The 17,897-nt window shown below is 42.3% G+C and overlaps 1 protein-coding gene across 2 annotated transcripts in view; it reads left to right on the top strand.

The window, feature by feature from the left end:
• The window catches only part of CASK (calcium/calmodulin dependent serine protein kinase), a 412,162-nt gene extending 395,470 nt beyond the window's left edge, over nucleotides 1-16,692 (top strand). For both annotated transcript variants that reach the window (XM_011380759.2, XM_011380758.2), the window contains 2 exons: nucleotides 7,533-7,616; nucleotides 11,162-16,692. In XM_011380759.2, the coding sequence (XP_011379061.1) occupies nucleotides 7,533-7,616; nucleotides 11,162-11,338 (261 nt within the window). In that variant the 3' untranslated portion in view covers nucleotides 11,339-16,692. The remainder of the gene's footprint in view (nucleotides 1-7,532; nucleotides 7,617-11,161) is intronic.
• Nucleotides 16,693-17,897: the final 1,205 nt, after the last annotated feature.

Genomic DNA, 17,897 nt, shown 5'->3' with positions numbered 1-17,897 from the left:
TTCTTTTTTCCTTCTGTCTAACTGCATTAAGGTATACAGCGAGTTATGTTAATCTTGGGTTATTTAGTGTCTTTTTCTTGCAGTGACTCCTGAAGGAATGAAATAGATCTTATCTAAACACTGAAAGATTCGCCAAACCAAACAACTAATGAGCTCCTGTGGTCTGATGTCACACAGATAGATATGACTTCCACAACTTACTTCCATGGAGCTACTGGAAGTGGGAACAGGGCATGAGACATATACTAAAGAATCTGTAGCTTTTAAGAAGAGATTGGGTTTGGGTAGGCCCATTGGGAACATAGGCTCATAAGCTCAGCCTTTTAAACCTCTCTTGACATGTGACTTTGCAGATACAACCAGACCTCCAAAGAAAGATGAAGAAAATGGAAAGAATTATTACTTTGTATCTCATGACCAAATGATGCAAGACATCTCTAATAATGAATACTTGGAGTATGGCAGCCATGAGGATGCGATGTATGGGACAAAACTGGAGACCATACGGAAGATCCACGAGCAGGGGCTGATTGCAATACTGGACGTGGAGCCTCAGGTAATGCCCAGCCACACCCAGCCCCCGTCATCTTGCCTGCATGCTAAGCTCAGGTTCTGAAATCCAAAATACCATCAGAATGTCATGGGTCACATAATATCTTAATAAACTACAGGAAAGTATCAGTAATAAGGTCATCATGAGCTAACAGTCTAGACTGCAAACTGACTAATCATTGGACTCAATGCACACACCATGTATTGAAGAAAAAGAGACTACTATCTTATGAGTCTCATTGTACTCAATAAAGTGCCTTATTAGGTCTGTGCCTGCTAGAAATCCTACAATAATCTGACCTCAGGATGAGACTCTGGCACTTTGTTATCCCAACAGCCACCTTTCCTCTCTGTGTACAGTTCATGCTGGACCATCATAGTCTCTGCCAGCATCTTATGTTAATCTTCAGTGAAAAACTTTGATCCTGGGGCCTCAGTCTGAAACAGAGCACTAGCTTTATGAAAGCAAGCGTAAGTAAGGCTGGGGGGCGAGGTGTCCAGTGGAGCCAGGATGGAGCCCCATGGTAGTTGTCAGCCTCTGCCATCTCTTTACTGAAGACAATGCCTGACCCTGAGCTAAAACTAAGAGGGATATGGAGAACTTGGAGAAGACTCAGAGAGCCAGATGCAGAGGTGATTAGATGATTTGTGGATGAGTCCTACACTCGAAGCTATAGGAATTCTTAAACTTGCAAAGGAGAAAGTCAAAGTCCTTTACATCAAAAAGGCAGACAAGCTATTTTTTCATCTCTAAGAACAAACTAAGCAGAAGTAGGGCTTAAAGCCCAATGGGAATGATTCGGGAGTTGTAAACATCAGGGCAGGTTACAGGAGAGGCTTGTGTGTGGCCCATGACTCCCAGGCCTGCCATTTCTAAGACCCATCTGTACCAAAAATTCCTTATCACTTAGAACCAGCATGCCACCTGCTGAAATGGTAGACCAGTTCCCCTCAAGCAGGCTCCATTTCATCAGGGGGCTTACCTATCTATCCCAGGCAGGGAAGATCCTTGCTCAGGGCCACTTTATGAGACTTGGTCCCCTAGCCATCCCCAAAGGGAGGATGGAACCTGCATAGCCAGGGTCAGTGTGACCTGCGGCCTAACAGCTCAGTTACTCCACTCCAAGATCCTAACATTATGGCCAGTGGGTTCACCCATTTCCATTTCACAGCACCTGATGGGCTTCTTGAACTCAGAATCTGGTTAAGGGGCTGGGAAGGAAACACCAGTAGGATGAACACTATACAGTTTACTTAACAATTAACTTGGGCCTATATAGAACTAAATATATGATGTGTAACGCAGATTGATTTTTGTTTAACTACTAATCCCTCCTTACTAGGGATTGGAAAAATCTTCTGGCCAGGGGTGGCTAGAGGCAAAGTCTCAATCCTGGTCCTGGTCTTCGACATCCTCTCCTTGGGTTCCACACTGGTCTTCACCTGAACGTCGTTTTCTGCTGGTAGTAATGTCTCTAGCAGTATGCTGGCTGCAGGGCTCCTCAGACCCCCTCTGCATTACCCAAGTCCACTTTTGAGGGCTTTCTGCCTTACCTGCTGCTGCTGCCGCTGCTGCCGCCACCACTGCTGCTATTGTTGCTGCTGCTGCTGCCGCTCCACTCCTAGCGTCCAGCTCTCCCTGTGCCCTTGCCCTTGCACAGTTATGCATTGCTCTGCACTGCTCAGTGGAAGACACTTCTCTCAGCCTTATCAGGACATCCACGGCAGTCACTTTTATGTGTGGTATTGAGCACCAGAGCACCTCTCGCCCTGGGCTGGGCACTTTCCCTGCTCCCTGTCACTGCTGGATGAGCTCACGGCATTCTTCTCTCCTGCTTTCCGTATACCCACCTCTTAGAACCATGATCTCTCCGAGCCACCCAGCCCTGAGGGCAGGCCATAGGCATCCTGTTCTCTGCCTGAGCCTCTCTGGACCCTTGGCCCTAGGGACAGAGATCACTCAGGTCCTGCTCCTCTCATTGATCTGGTTGACCACTCTGGTCCCAGGCTCTCCCACCTGGGGCCACATGTGCCCATTCTAGACTCATGCCCTGTCCTGCTCTCACGCTGACTGTTGCATCCAATGGTATAGCCGCCTACAGAGTCTGCACTTCCTGGGCTTCACCCTGGGGCTTCTCTATCTTTAGCCTACTCTCTCCCCAGGCTCAGCAAGGCCCACATCCTGCCTTCAGGATGCCTCTGGCCATGACTGACTTGCTGTCAGGCAGAGCTTCGTTGAAGACAGGCTCTCTCCTTAGGACATTTTTCTCTACACCCTTTTCCTTCACCCCAGCCTGTTAGGTTACCCTTTTTACTGTATCTCATGGACAGTTTGATTCAGCCAGCTTGTATTAAGCACTTACTATATTCCAAGCCTTGTGCCAAGAGCTAAGAATACGAATAAGAAGGCAAGCTGGTGAGGATGAAATTCCTTCCTCTATGTACATCACAAGCTGTCCATAACAAGAGAAATGCCATGTGATCTTTTTTTAAAACCCTCTCACTTATACCACTGCTGATACCACTTCTACTACATGTGGATCATAGACCTAACACTGGTGTTCAGCTCCTTTAGTTCAGGTCTAATACTTTGTGCCATCTTATTTTAAGACGGTTCAGGCCAAATTGAACACATGTCTAATAATACTGTATGATAAGACATTATGGTCCAACTTTAAACCTAGAGGACCATAATAAAGACATTAAACTAGAAGAAAATTTGTAACCTGGCTTCTTTTGAAATAATAATAATAGATTGTGTTCCTATAGTGCTCTATATTTTGCCAAGCATTAGCACTCCTTACCTAATCTTTGTAACTCTGAGATTAGAGATATCAGGATCTACTTTTGTAGATAAAGAAACCAAGGCTTAACGTAATTATAACTTGACCAAGGTTTTACAGCCAATTGAAAATGAGATTTGTACTTGAACAGGGTTGGTATGGGTTTTAGGTTTTTTTACAATAATCCCAGCCTCCTTTCACTGTGTTATCCTAGAGGAGTTAACCCTGAGAATCTTTATGCTGGTCCACCTTGTATGTCGGGGTACATTTTAAATCTGGGTTTGTTTGTTTGTTTACATTTAGAAAAATCTAGAAGGCAGTCAAACCTGAGAAAAACGGTGGAACTTATTTCTAATTGAAATAAGGCCATGGCTCAGAAAATAATCTACGTCCTTAAGCTGAAACTATAAGTGCTCCAGTGTATAATCAAAACTTACTGTGATGGTTTTAAATTTTATTTTTATTCTGACTTACCCATTTGTTGCATTGAAAAGTTAAGAGGAGCAGAATATTTGTGATTTTGCTTTTGCCCACATAGAGAAAGGTTGTCATCCAGGTATAGCTACAGTCTTGTTGGGAATCTGTGCTTCGAAACAAGAACCAGGTTCTGAGCCAGGGGCTATTTTATGGAATCAGTTAGCTCTCTTAAGATTGTTTCAGGGGTCGCTGTGCTCTTCTTTAAACCCTTAGATTTTCATACAGAATGACTCATGTGCTTGACATCATGAACTTTTGAAGTTTGCAAACCAAATAAGTTAAGCTTAAATGTATCTGCATCTTAGATACTTGGTCAAATGGGTTTTTATTCCTTGAAGATGGTAACCTGAGATTAATTATTGACTATATATGAGCCATAAAATCAATTTATCTCCCCAAAAGAGAACTAAAAAATTAACTTTAAATGTTAAATTAACATTACTTTGGCTGTTTGTATCCAGCATATTTTCGGTGATCTTTCTAGACTTTCTCTCCTCCCTGGGATTCAGAAAATAGATATTTGCATATAAATATTAACAAATTTGTGTCTCCTCTTAAGTCAGAAAGGAAAAATATTTAGAGATATATCTTAAGGTCACTTATTAATGGCCTCAGAGAGGGAATTCCTTGTAAATCCCTGAAGTGACCCTGAACCTCAGGCAAGCTGAGACTGCACAAAAATGGCACCCACTTGAGACCCATAAGTAAAGCAGAGGATGGGGCAGAGACCTTCAAGAACAACTGAGGAAAAGTGTGGTGACTCTGATGAAAATATAAGGGCAACTAGACAAGAAAATCTCAGTCAAGATTCAAGGCATATTATACTATTTGAAAATATAATAACATAGGATAGAAATAGAGAATTAAAGCCAAAGAAGAGGAAACAGATGCAAATATGCTAACCAAAGAAAGCAAGCCTACAGTAGTTACCATGATAAACATGAAATTTAGCTCTAAACTTCCTAGCAACCAGGACAAAAAGGGAAATGTCATGGATCAAATAATTCTCACCTAGTAGAAGTATGCCAGCTCTTTCCTTGGAATTAGTTGCTAAAACAATATAACCTGATTCTTAGGCATGAGAGGCATTCATCAGTGTGATGAGTACAATCTTCACTGACAGTTTCATGCAGTAAGTGCAGAATGACCTTCATGTCTTTATGGATAAAGACGAAGGGTGTGCATACAGTTCAGAGAAGGGTTATCTGCAGGGAGCTAATGTTTTCTGAGTAGTGTATTCTCTGGTGTGGTAATATGGTAGCAGGCTATAACTTAGAATATTCAAAGAATTGGGTGGCTCTCAGGCTAGGGTCACTGAGCAAAGACCATTTCATGCCTAGGGTGTCATTCTTGACATCATCCATAGGATCCATTCAGCATCTAGACTGTGTGGAGTTCCATCTGGCAATCAGAGTAGTTTCAGGAATAAAAGCAAGAGTTGGAACTGTGCATTAGGATTTTTTTCCCCATCTCGGTTGCCCAGAAGCTGGCTGTGGGTAGGTGTGGGGTGAGGAGGAAACCTTATGTCTCAACTGACCTGTAGTCACCTGACTTACAAGCACAGGAAGGACTGAAGAAAAGGCCCAAGATAATATTGACAAAAAAGACCTTTCTAAGGGGATATTCCTGTTAAGCTCGATTGAGCTACATATGGATTTTTTCGTGATGTTTGTTCCTTGCTAAAATCTTCGGTCACAAAAGGGTTGGCAGAGAAATTGCCAATTACCTCTTTCAAACATGAACATAGACAAGCTTGAAGAACTTTTTCACAAGGGGAATCTGAGCCTGTGGCTTTCACAATTAAAGCACTTTGATGGACAAGTAAAACAATGTACCAGATTCCCTTAACCCACAAGGAGATTCTGTGTAACTAAAATTCAGAAATAGAATACTAATGAAAGTGAATTTCCACTGAAAAAATCAGAGTCTCTGCTATCCAATTTACCTCTTATGCGCCTATATATTCGGAGAGGTCGAGATTCCCTTCAGCCATGAAAGCATAGCGCCTTCTTGTCAAAGCAGCCTCAAAAGGGAAGATAGATTTTGTGCAAATTATATGTACTGCCTTACATTTCATTTTATCATAAAGACAATTTATTCCAGGTGCCATTTTGGGCACGAGGGAGACAACAAGATGCAGCCCCCTGCCTTCAAGAGGCTTACCCTCCAGTATCTGGGCACTTGCGTTTTCAGTGTGATGGATACTACAAGTGCATACATGCAAGAGTGTCAGAAGCATATGAAAGGAGTGCCTGTCCTCGGCTCAGAGCTCACATAGGACTTTCCAGAGAAAAGAACATCAGTTCTCTGTTCAGTAAACACTCAGCCAAGCAAAAGGGAGAGTGGGGACAGGGATGAGGAGATGGAGGGTCCAGGCAGAGGGAGTAGTAAGAAAAAAAGTCCAGGAAGCCAGAGAGAGCTTGTCCCTTATTGGAACTGAAAGTAGCTCTGCAAGGCCCAGTCCTAGGAGGGGCAGAGAGAAACTGATGAGGTCAGCTCGTCAGTCAGGGAGGGATCTGGCGTTAATGCTAAGGAGTGCACATTTTTCCCCAGGGCCAACAAGGAGCTGTTGAAGGGTTTGAAGCAGATGAGTGACATGTTGGGATTTGCATTTCCAAAAGATCATTCTAGTGGCAGCTTGTGGTATGGATTGGAACAAAGCAAAACTGGAGGCAGAATGACCAGTCTAATTGCTACTACAATAAACCAGGCAAATAAAAAGAGGAATAGGAATAGGGAAAAGCAAACAATTCAAAGACCATTTAGAAAGCAAAATATGTGGATTACAGAATAGAAATGTTAACTTCTGGTATAAAGGGCAGCAAGATTTTTACCACTGATGCATACAAATTCATTACATGTCAGTACTTGTGAATTGTGTGCCTGTATCTGTGTATATGTTGAGTTTTGTTCCATAGAGGAGAGTTTGTAACCTCTAGGAATGTCATGTCCTCATGGGGAGGAACTGAAGTAGCAATCTCTTATCAGAATCAACTGCTACACCATCAGATATGTTAGCTTTGTACTATATCCATGCAAATCGTAGTTTGCATAGTTAGAGGTTTTTGATGCCTGCACAAGGAACCGAAAGAGGCTTCAGAGGCCCCTCTCCCTTGAATGCAGTGTCTTCTCCTGTGCCTATGAATTGCTCACAGCTGTACAGCTCCTTTAGTGGCTCCAGACTCCAACCCTAGACAGGGTCTCCCTTCCCCATGAGCCCGCAGGGATATTTATCAGGGCAACTCATAAACTGTGAACATAACTTCACAGTGACAGTGGCCAGGATTTGCTAATCCTTGTTAGCAATTTGAAATTTGAAATGTGAAATGGACTCTAGATCGATGGTAAGCCAACCCGCTGGTCCCAATCTACCCCAAAATGCATTTCTTATAAATTGAAACTCAGGCTACAATTAATAACCAGGTTTAAATGAACATTAACCAACATAATCAGTGTTAACTTTTCCGAAGAAAAATAAGTCAGATTGATTCATGAGATGCATAAAAAAAAATGTCCAGTTTGTCACCTTTTATTTGCTGATGGCTATTGTCTATCCTTTGGAAGAAAAGGAGAATGTAAGTTATTTATAAAGTTGGTAAATTTAATAACACCTTACCAAAAATTTGAATCAAGGGCTTTTTCAGTTGTGTAAATTTTTGTAGACTCATTTGAAAGTTGCATTACTTATTTCTTCTAAGTCTCAAATTTTTTTTTACACAGGCACTGAAGGTCCTGAGAACTGCCGAGTTTGCTCCTTTTGTTGTTTTTATTGCTGCACCAACTATTACTCCAGGTTTGAATGAGGTAAGAATTGATCAATTTTTCCCAAATTAGCACACTCACCCCACCCATAGTAAAGATCTATTTGTGTTGTATATTCAAGACTAAAGCCCCACCTCATTAAGACAACTAAGTGGAGCTCTGCTTTGTTCTTGACACTGGCCATTAAGATTTCCAGAGTTTGAGGTCCTCTTTCAGTAATAGGGCTTAGATCAGAGTCATTAGGCAAACTCAAGTCTCCAGCACAGTCAGCCTGTGTTCTAATCAGTAAGTCTACTTTTAAAGTTTAAAAACCTTCACCCCTCCAGGGCAGAGGCTTTCCTGGTGGCTCCTGCCCTCCAGAGCTGCCAGCCCATTCCTCTCCTGATAAGGACTGTGCTAAGAAAGCAGCAACCCCAGGCCCACCTCTGGGCCAAGGATTGCTTTGCCTGAAGAGAGCTATTAAGGAATTCATGACCTTGGCAAGGCAACCCTCGGCCCCCTGGTCAGCCTCTGGAGTGGAACCAATGCAGAATTTCTATCTAGACCCCTGGACTACCAAACCTAGGAATGAGCTCTGTCCCCTATTAAGCTAACTCAAGTCAGCAGCTGCCACAGAGATGGTGACTGCGAGAGTTGGCTGCACACATCTCCTACCAGGCTGACTTATAAGGCCTTCTATTGCTGGGCAGATAAGAAGGTAGGTAGTTATGGTGTAGTATGTATTGGTACTTAGTTCTTATCTGCTGTAGGGCCATTCTTAAGAAGAGACTAATACACAAAGTTATCCTGAAGACCATTCTGCAGGATCTAGAAACCACCAGAGTTCTTGGCTCTGTTCAGTAAACACTGGCCTAAACACCCGAGCTTATGGCAATAAAAATCAAGACTTGGAAATTTTTACTTTGTGTACCTTTAAGGAAGACTAAATATTTATATTTCTGTATCGCTTATATTTTCAGTCATTATTTTTTGTCATTTTATCTGCAAAAGGGATATTCTTTTGTAAATTCTATTTTTTTTTATCTTATTTAATACACAAATATGTTTGAAACTCTACGTTATGGTTAGCTCTTATCCTTTGGTTGACATGTATTTTTCTTGAATTATCATCTTTGCTTTGTGTGTTTTTTGTTTTTCTTTTTGCCTGTTTTCCTGCCCTTTTACTAATTTTCCATAGCTGCCAAAATGGTGCAGAAAATTGCCTGTAAGTACCAGCTAGGAGGTGATGAAATACAACCTTGTTTACTTTCATAGATTTAGAATGTAGACATTTTGTTCCCACAAATCCTTGCTTTTGCTGTTAGAATGAAGGCATTTTGTTTTCACTGAGTTAAATCCTGCTTGCGTGTAAGACAGGCCTGCAGACAAGCTGTTGTCGAGGAGGAAACTGACAAATATAGCTTCATCTTGTAAGATCCTTAAGAGGAAGCTTTATTTTTCTGTAAAGAGAACTACATTAAAAATTTGATGCTCTCGGCCATAAATTTTCTTGAATGTTTTCATCAGTCCAGCTTTCTGGGAAAATCATAAACTCTCCTAGTGGTTTTTGAAGTCCAGGAATGAATATTCCAGTAGAATCCCGTAGCCCAGAGAATGTCATGATAGGAATTGTTCCTTCCCATACTGGTAGGAAGCACTCCTGTCTTTGGGTGAATGTATGTTTCCTAAAATGCAGCTTTTTCATTGTGTTTATTGTAAAGCCACAGTGAAAATACTATGCTTTTTAAGTGCAAGCAGAAAGTATATTGATATGATCTTAGAAGGTGATGATTAACTGAGGTCTTATCGACACTGTAGTAAACACCTAACATCTAAAGCATGCCATGTCCTGCTTTGAAATTCCGGTAGGAGATGACAAAACAGGTAAGACAATCTCATTGAGTTCCCAACTTCCCTGTCTGTCCATCCCCACTGCGGTGCCATGATAGAATTAATCACATGTCGCTTTGGATCCCCTTTCCAAAGAGTTACACCCACAGGCACATCAGAAAGGATTTCTTACAAATAACAGATGAGCCTCAGAGAAGAGGAAGGGTCCCAAGCTGGCACTGGGTGCCACAGATCCCAAGCCAGCACTGGGTACCGTGGCTCCCAAGTCCCTGAAAGCACCACATTTTTAGTTTTTCTGGAGATCTGTCTCTGTTATCATGGGCCCCCATTTCCTAGTACAATTGCTCTGTCTCTTGATTATAGATTTAACACTCATCAAATCCTGTTATGGCCAGCATTAGTCAGCCAAGTGCTTGTTCTTTCAATAACATTTATTAAGAACTTCCTGTGTACAAGGTACAATGCCAAGTGCTGGCCACAGCGGCAACAGGGCACACAAGACAAGTTTACACTCTAGCTGGGGAGAGAGATCCTAATCAAATAAACAGATATTGAATTGTGTGTGTGTGTGTGTGTGTGTGTGTGTGTGTGTGTGTGTGTGTATTTAAGCCTTAGCCCAATAGCTCCCCTACCTAGTGTTAGGGGAGTGGGGGGGGCAATTAATTTGACTTACAAAGTTCTCTGGTTTCAAATTTGAACTTGTCCATAACATGATTTGACCCATGAAAATGCAGAGGCAGATTAAAGAGATCTCTTTCTTAAAAAAAACTGCCATCCTGAGGCTAAAGTTACACTCCCATGACAAACTAGGGACCCAGAATTCCCTCCTACTGTAGGCTCACCTTGGTGAGAGTTCTCAAAATCTGTAGCAAGCGATGGGGGTTGAGGAAAGTCCTTTACTGCAGTACAGCTCCCTAGAGTTCATTGGCTACTTTTCTTCAGTGTTTTCCCTAAGAGATGTGGATACTTATGAACAGTGACATTTGGCCATTTCCAATCCAGACTAATTTGAGGGGATTTATCAGATGCCAGTTGCTATTGTATCTGGGAAATGGCCTTATTTCATCCATTATTTGTAACATCCAAAAAGCTTTTGCCTCTGGCATCCACTGCTATTGAACAAGGGCCATTATATGTAATTGAATTCCTGGAACATGTTGAACCTCTAAGTAGAAAAGAGAAAAATACAACTGAATTTGTTGTCCAGAGGCCAGGGCTTCTTGGTGCAAATGCAGCTGGGCTCTGGGGCCCGGTGCAAGTGACTGCAGAGAACCAAGAGAAGGTAGAGGCAGAGCTCTGACCTCGCCACCAAAGCCCTCCCACCAAACTGGACAGTGGCTGGGGATGAGGCGGACCTGGGTTAGAAGAATGAGGACAGAAACGGCTCGGGCTATGCTAGTCAGTCTCTAACTGACCCCGGGACAAGCAGAGCTAGGCCCGGTAGGGCAATGTGCTTGCTAAAGAATCTATGTTTTCCTGGTCTGTCTGGTTTGATATGGAGCTCCCTGTTGCATGGTGAGCAGTCTGGGTTGCAAGCAATAGTTCTGTAACCCCGTCATCCCCAGAACCATTGTCTCCTCTGTCACGAAGTGGACTTGGCTTCATGCCCATATGTGGCACATCAAGGTCTGGCCTTGACTGTTTCTGACACTGGGAGGAACAGAAAAGTGAAAAGAAAGAATGCAGCTGACTTCTCTCTCCTCTTTGCTTTTCCCTTCTCCCATGCCCACCCCTACCTCCATCCCATCACCGTTTAGGATGAATCTCTTCAGCGTCTGCAGAAGGAGTCTGATATCTTACAGAGAACATATGCACACTACTTTGATCTCACAATTATCAACAATGAAATTGATGAGACAATCAGACATCTAGAGGAAGCCGTCGAGCTCGTGTGCACAGCCCCGCAGTGGGTCCCAGTCTCCTGGGTCTATTAGGCCTCTCCCCAGATATCTGACGTATAACTGGGAGCCACCTCATACATGGAAACGCCTCTTTGTTATCGACCTTGTGTCAGCAGGTCGTGGTCCCTAGAGACTACCTAGTTGTAGTGTGACCTACATTTATAATTATTGTCATGTCCGAATAGGTAGGAGGAGAAAAACAATTACACACTAATTTAAAGAGACAGTATCTTTTTTAATCAGTTCTCCTAAACTTTAATAAAATGTATCTTTAAATGTATGTATTATTCAATCCTTTGGAATGTTATATTTTTGGAAATCATAGCTTTTTATTTCCAAGGCCCCTAAAAACTGCACAAAATAGATGCTGCTTTCTATAATCTATTTTAATAATAATAAACAATGATTCTGTTACCTTGAGTGGGGGTGGAACACTACATTCTTTTTAGAGTCTGATTTTATGGATTGGAATATCTTTCTTTCCTTTATTTATTTGAAATAATCAGTCTAGTGATTACAAAACAGTCATAAATTTTTAAAGGCCTTTTTTCTCTCTTTTTTTTTTAGAATAGTATTTTTTTTAAGTCCTTTATGTAACATCCAGATAATGTGATACTGTCTCTTTGAAGCACCCTGTAAACCTTTTAGAGATTTGAAGTTGGGTCTTGACTCTTAATGCATGTGGACAGTCGCGAGCGTTTATACCGTCGGTGTGTCTGTGTTGGACAAAACGATCTGTAATCTACAGCCAAGTACATTCCGTTCATGGGGCACACCCAGGGGAATAAGAATAAAATGCTATTATGACTAAGTTGTAAACCTATGCACATCCCTTGCATTTCGGGCAACTTTATAAAAAAAAAAAAAAACAACTGATTTTTATTAATAATAATCATGTAGTGAAATGTGTTTGTAATTTTGTCTCAATTTAATTTGTTGTAAGGTGGGAGGGGGAATTGCTGGTTTCACCATTTCAGATCTGTGTTGTCTGAGAGTATTAACGTTTTAATTAAGCAAAGAAATGATGATTTTTAATATGTATGTAATTGTTTTAAAGCACCCATTTTAAGAGAATATACTGTGCAATGAAGAAACCAGTTTAGACATTTGCTATAAACTGAATTACTCCAAAAGAATAATCTATAACAGCCCTGTAAATTCCTTTAAAATGATAACTAACAGGACAATTTGACCAATTCTTTTTAAATATACTTCCTTTTATGTGTTCAATAATTAAATGCTTTTGGGTCCTTCATTTTATTATAGATTTGTTCAGGTTTACAAGCCGATAATCTTTTACATTTTAGAATCCATTAAATGTTCATTGAACCATCAAAGGCCCAGGAATGACTATCAGTTGGCAGGACAACAAAATACTCTGCCAGAGCACAGCTCAAACCATGCCTGGCTCCCAGAGCATACACACAGTGCACCCAAGGGCCACCAAAGTACTAGAGGCCATCTGTGGTTTTTCCTTCCTCTTGCTATATCCCTTGGCACAGGAGAATCACCTTTCCTTGTTGCTTTAGAACATTTACCATCTCATCACCCTTCCATGAAGTCACATCCTTCCAATATAGGAGACTCAGGCTGGGCGTTTTCTGACTCTTCGCCAGAGGTCAGTGGAAGGTTTTTCATTAGAGTGTCAGGGTGTGTGAAGTGGTTCTATTAACCTGTGATCCTTGAAAAAATACCATCGTGTTTGCTTCTTGTTAGTTAGATGGCCTCATCTCTTTGTGCCTTGGCAGGATGTGCAGGGTGCGTTCTGAGCTGTACAGCTCCTCCTGAAGGACCGCACGGAGAAGACATTTGTATACTCCTTTTACAGTGTCATTCCCCCCCCCACACTCACACATACTCTTATTAAATGATACTGAGTTTTTTCTCTAATGTTGTCTTTAGTCAGTGACCAGATGAATCTGCAACTTGCTAACAAAATGTTGAATGAACTGCTTCTGTTGGGGCTCCACAGCAGGGTGACCGTACCACCAAACCAGAGACACCCTAGACGGAGAGGGAAACCTCAAGAATTGTTAGGTCTGTGTTAGGATTGATTCAAATCTGATGCCAGGGCCAGAAAATCATTCCCGTGATTGTACTCACCACAATCCAGGCTCTTCTCATTGTGAAAGGGCCCACTCTACCTCTTTTCCAGTGAAGCACAAAGAAAAGTACAGCTAATACATGGGGAACAGAAACACCCTCCCTCTGGTGGAAACCCTCATGCCCCAACATGCCCTTTTAGACCAAATCTCCAGAGATGCTGAGGATGCCTGGCTTAAGCCATCCACTGTGTTGATAAACATGGATCAAGCAGAGCAATGCCAATTTAAATGTCTGCGACCCCAGAATTGAGAAGCATTGTAGCTCCAGTTCTCTCTTCCCGATTGCTTTATGCATCTTTGGGGAAGCACACAGGCAGGCATTGCTTTTGCCATTGTGCAGATGCCAGAATTCTTGCACCCAGAACTATCTGACTTCTCAAAGAGGTCATCTGTTCCATTCCACTAATAAACATCTTCTCTAAAGCAGTGTCTTTATGACCTAGCAGAAAATACTTAAATATCTGAATTCAGAGTAATTTCAGTACATTGCTGCTGCCACTACGTTACAGTTGTCCACTTAGCAATCAGAGAAAAATACTGAAAAGCTTTATTTCTTTCATTCTAGCAGGAAAGCCATCTTTTGTTTTCCTTTTAAATGCCAGAGCAAATGATTAGATTATTGAATCTAAGAACTGGTTAAATGAGCCACATTCTGAGGGTTCTCAACTCCACCCAAACCCCACTCCCCATAGCAAAAAAAAAGGGGATGTTTTTAATATGTTGAATTATTTGTTTAAAATAAATGTCCAGATTTTCTAAGCATAAGGCTGTAATTACTTTGCTCATGCAGCGCATTCAATTTTAATGCTAAAAAGGAAAATTTCAATTCATCTGGAAGTTTTCCAGAGTCAAGATGATATGATAGCCCTTTAAAATGCAATTAAATGTATCCCCTGTCAGGTGAGATGGTTTGAAATATTTGCTCAGAGAGGAAAAGAAATAGATGGCACACTTCTTGCTATTTGCATTCAGAAGGCTCTTCTGAGCCCATCCTATTGGTGGCAGAATATCTAAAGATGCTGCCAAGCCTTCACTGCATTGAGGGAGGCAGCAAGCGCTCCTCTTCCCCAGGTTCAATTCCATCTCCCACTGCTGGGGCCAGCCAGTCAAGCCCGGACTCAGTGCTACGATTGTCCTTTTAAAGCCTTCAATCTCATTACTGCAGAAGAGGGTCTTTGTTTTTAAATCGCTTGTAGTTATCTGTTCATTAAGGCTTTTGAGTTCATTCCTTGAAAAAGTGTAGCCATTTGAGCCACTTCTGGAGGAATAGGACAGGGGAGATGCCCAAACTGAACACTGTCCCTTAAGGACAGGTGGCCAAAGCAAAGTCTCTTGTCTTCCACTAATGTAATGTCCTTTTCGTCATTTCAGGTCAGTTTCAACTCGCAGAGAGAACCTGCTGCTAAAGCTAGCAAAAAAATTTCTTGATTAATAAATTCTCAATTATGATGCCTCCCATGCTGTCTCCTTGGAAAAAAGGAAAAGGCACCTTGCAATTGGCATTCCAAAACAAGCCCTTTAAGGACCTCCTGCCTTCCTCCTTCTTGTTTCTTATCATCAGACTGGTGTGTTGGGGGGCAGGGAAGGGTTTGTTTTTCCAGGACTGAGCATGGCCTCCTAATTCCATCCTCTTTACAAGGGCTTATGATACTGAGGCTGATTACAGCATGTCATAAGTTAAAGGTCCCTGAGTACTTTTCTCTTGTTCTGCGCCTCTAATTAATTCTCCTCTTAGAAAGATATTTTGCTTCCCACTGCAGTTTACACAAGGGCTAAAAGTTTTAATCGTGAATCATTTCATTTGGTAGAGCTTTTCTCTTACCCCTTTCAAAGTAAGGTTTTCTTCTCCATTTGGTGTCCTCAATTACAAGACTATGCCCATAAGGCTTAATGCTTGATTGGCTTTGCCCACACTTACTTGTCAGTTTGCCTTAAACATGGAGCAATTGGAAGTCTCAGGTCTTCTAGGTTAGCGAGTGAAGTTTAGCTGTGACATGTGTCGAGGAAGTGGAAAAGAGGGAGGAGAGTATGTTCATCAGTCCACATCCCTTTTATCTGGTCTTTTCTCTGCCACTCTTGGGCTGCAGACCCAGCCCACAGAGAGAGGAGGAGGAGGGTCATGCCATCTCTGAGAAAGGCACTGCCAAGTCTTAGGTCTTCGGGGAGGAGTTGAAAAGCCAGAGCTCCCACCACCTTTCACCTGACCCTCCATCAACTCTCTTGAACCTGTGCAAATGGACCAAGCAAAAGAAAATGGAAAGAGATGTTTGTCACCACACAGGAGACCTCGTTTCTGGCCCCAAGCACAACTCCATATCTACGTATGCTCAGAAACTCAGAATTTCACTGCCACGTATGTGTTAGCTCCATTCTCTCTGGCACAAGACGAAGGGAACGTGTCAGTGTTCTCACCAACAGAGGCCTGGGGGTGACCATCTCGGGACCCAGAGCACATGCCATCTCTTAAAAGGAGTTCTGCTTGGGAGTAGAAATAGACATTCCTCCACAGTGAGTGGCCCATTTTGTTTTTTAAGAGACCAAGAATTGGGGGAATTAATTTCCAGTCTCAGCTGTATCCTGGAATGGCATTTATGCAGGCAGGTGGGGAAACTGTGGGGGCAGCAGGCAGGGTGACTAATGCGAAGGCCACATGAGCCTCACATGCTCAGACCAGAGCATCATGTTTAATTGCAATGCAGGCGCGTCGCCATTCAAACTCAGTTCTGGGGTTGTTTTGCATAAAATTTTGCCAACGTGTTCTTTTTTCTGTATTTATAATTGCCTTTTTATAAAAGGTTTTGAAGTATTGTCTCAGTGATAAAAAGAGAGCGATGTTAATGGTTGTTGTATATTTCACCGTATCAAATTGTAAGTATTTGCAGGGTACAGCAAAGCCTTAGCGTGCAAGAGCGTTTGTGCAGGAGGTGTTCTTCAACACCCAGGAGGTGAAGGGATCAGAAAGGTTTGGATTCTCTGTAAATGTCCCGCTTTTCTTTCTCTGTGTGTGTATCTATTTACATGCCTTAGCACACGCTCTCCCGCCATGATCCCTTTGCCCTGTCGCCAGAACTATCAGAACACTGGTGCATTGCCAGTACAGTACAAGTTGATGGAACCCTAATCAGTTATCTCTTGTGTGACAGGGGAGGAAGAGAAACTCCATAGTATTCTTTGTAGAATATACATACTTGTAGGATGCTGTGTAATGGGAAACCATAGGATTGGGCTTTTGTCATTTCAAAGTTGGAGAAATGTATGAATAAAATGTATAAAACACGAAAAGGCAGTTGTCTTCTCAGATTGCAGGCCAAACGACTTGGGGATAAACCACACAAGGTTTAGAGGGAAAGGGAGTTCTTCTCCCTCCCACAAAGACCAGGGGCAGAGGGCAGCTCCCAGACTCCCAGGGCCCACCCTAGCAGTCTCCGTGTTCAGTATGGCTGGTGCAGACAGTGCAACAAAAACTGTTCAATCTTAGTTGCTTGCATTTGGGTACAGATTTAAAATAGCTTCAGGTTAAAAAAAAAAAATCCAAGTAGTGATAGCTCCTAGAAATAGAAGTCTAAATTGATTTGAGTGGTGTAGGTGCCCAGCATGGGAAACATGTACCTTGTTTGACACTTGCGTAGAAAGCCTCCGGAGGAAGCTTGCTGCCCTTGGTGTTGGGAGGTTTGCTTTGGTCTCTGGCTGGAGTCTGGGATGCAGCCCATTGTGTGCCTCGATAACCTAGTTTACACCTTCTCTTCCCTGCACTTGTCCTAGGCTCTGCCCAAGCAAAGAACCATGGTGACTGCAGACACCTACACTTGCATCTGTTGAAACACGCACACTCCCAGAGATAGCCCGGCCTGAATGTGGTCACGGCTCATGCTAAGAAGACCCATATTAAGGAAACATAAACTAGGAGCAACTAATTGCTTTACTCAAATAAACTTCACCCTACGAAAAATATATATGAATCTAGATCACATTCAGACATAAGAAATTGCTCCCCTGGCCTTTCGATTCAGGGAATCCCAAGTCATCTTTCTGCAGACTTCTCACCTTTGATGTAGAAAACACCAAAAGTGTAATGGCACCATGAAGCTCATTTGCTGCACTTCATGGCATTGAAAACATGCCATGCCAGTATTAAGCAGGTAGAAATTAATAGAAACATGTATTTCTGTATTTTTCCCAGTTTACTATAATACGATTAGCTGAATAAATAACACTAGGTATCATTCCATGAACAGTTGCCACAGAGACTGGGAATCTACAAAAAGAATGCAACGACATTGGGGCAGGGTAATCGTGTGACCTTGAGTTCAAGGTGACTGAGGGTAGTAACCTTGAGTATCTTGAGATAGCAAGCTCCCTATAGGACAATGTAGTACAAGCTAGACACCCAGCCAAAGGCAAAGATGCTCAAGGAGAGAATGTTCCAGAAGGTGGCATCTGACTTTATCAAGGAATGAGCATAAGACATGGGACCTGCAGCCGAAATC

This window comes from Pteropus vampyrus, unplaced genomic scaffold (assembly GCF_000151845.1).
Source record: "Pteropus vampyrus isolate Shadow unplaced genomic scaffold, Pvam_2.0 Scaffold404, whole genome shotgun sequence".
Lineage (NCBI taxonomy): Eukaryota > Metazoa > Chordata > Mammalia > Chiroptera > Pteropodidae > Pteropus > Pteropus vampyrus.
The sequence above is the reverse complement of the archived record's forward strand: the minus strand, read 5'-3'. Positions and strand labels throughout refer to the sequence as shown.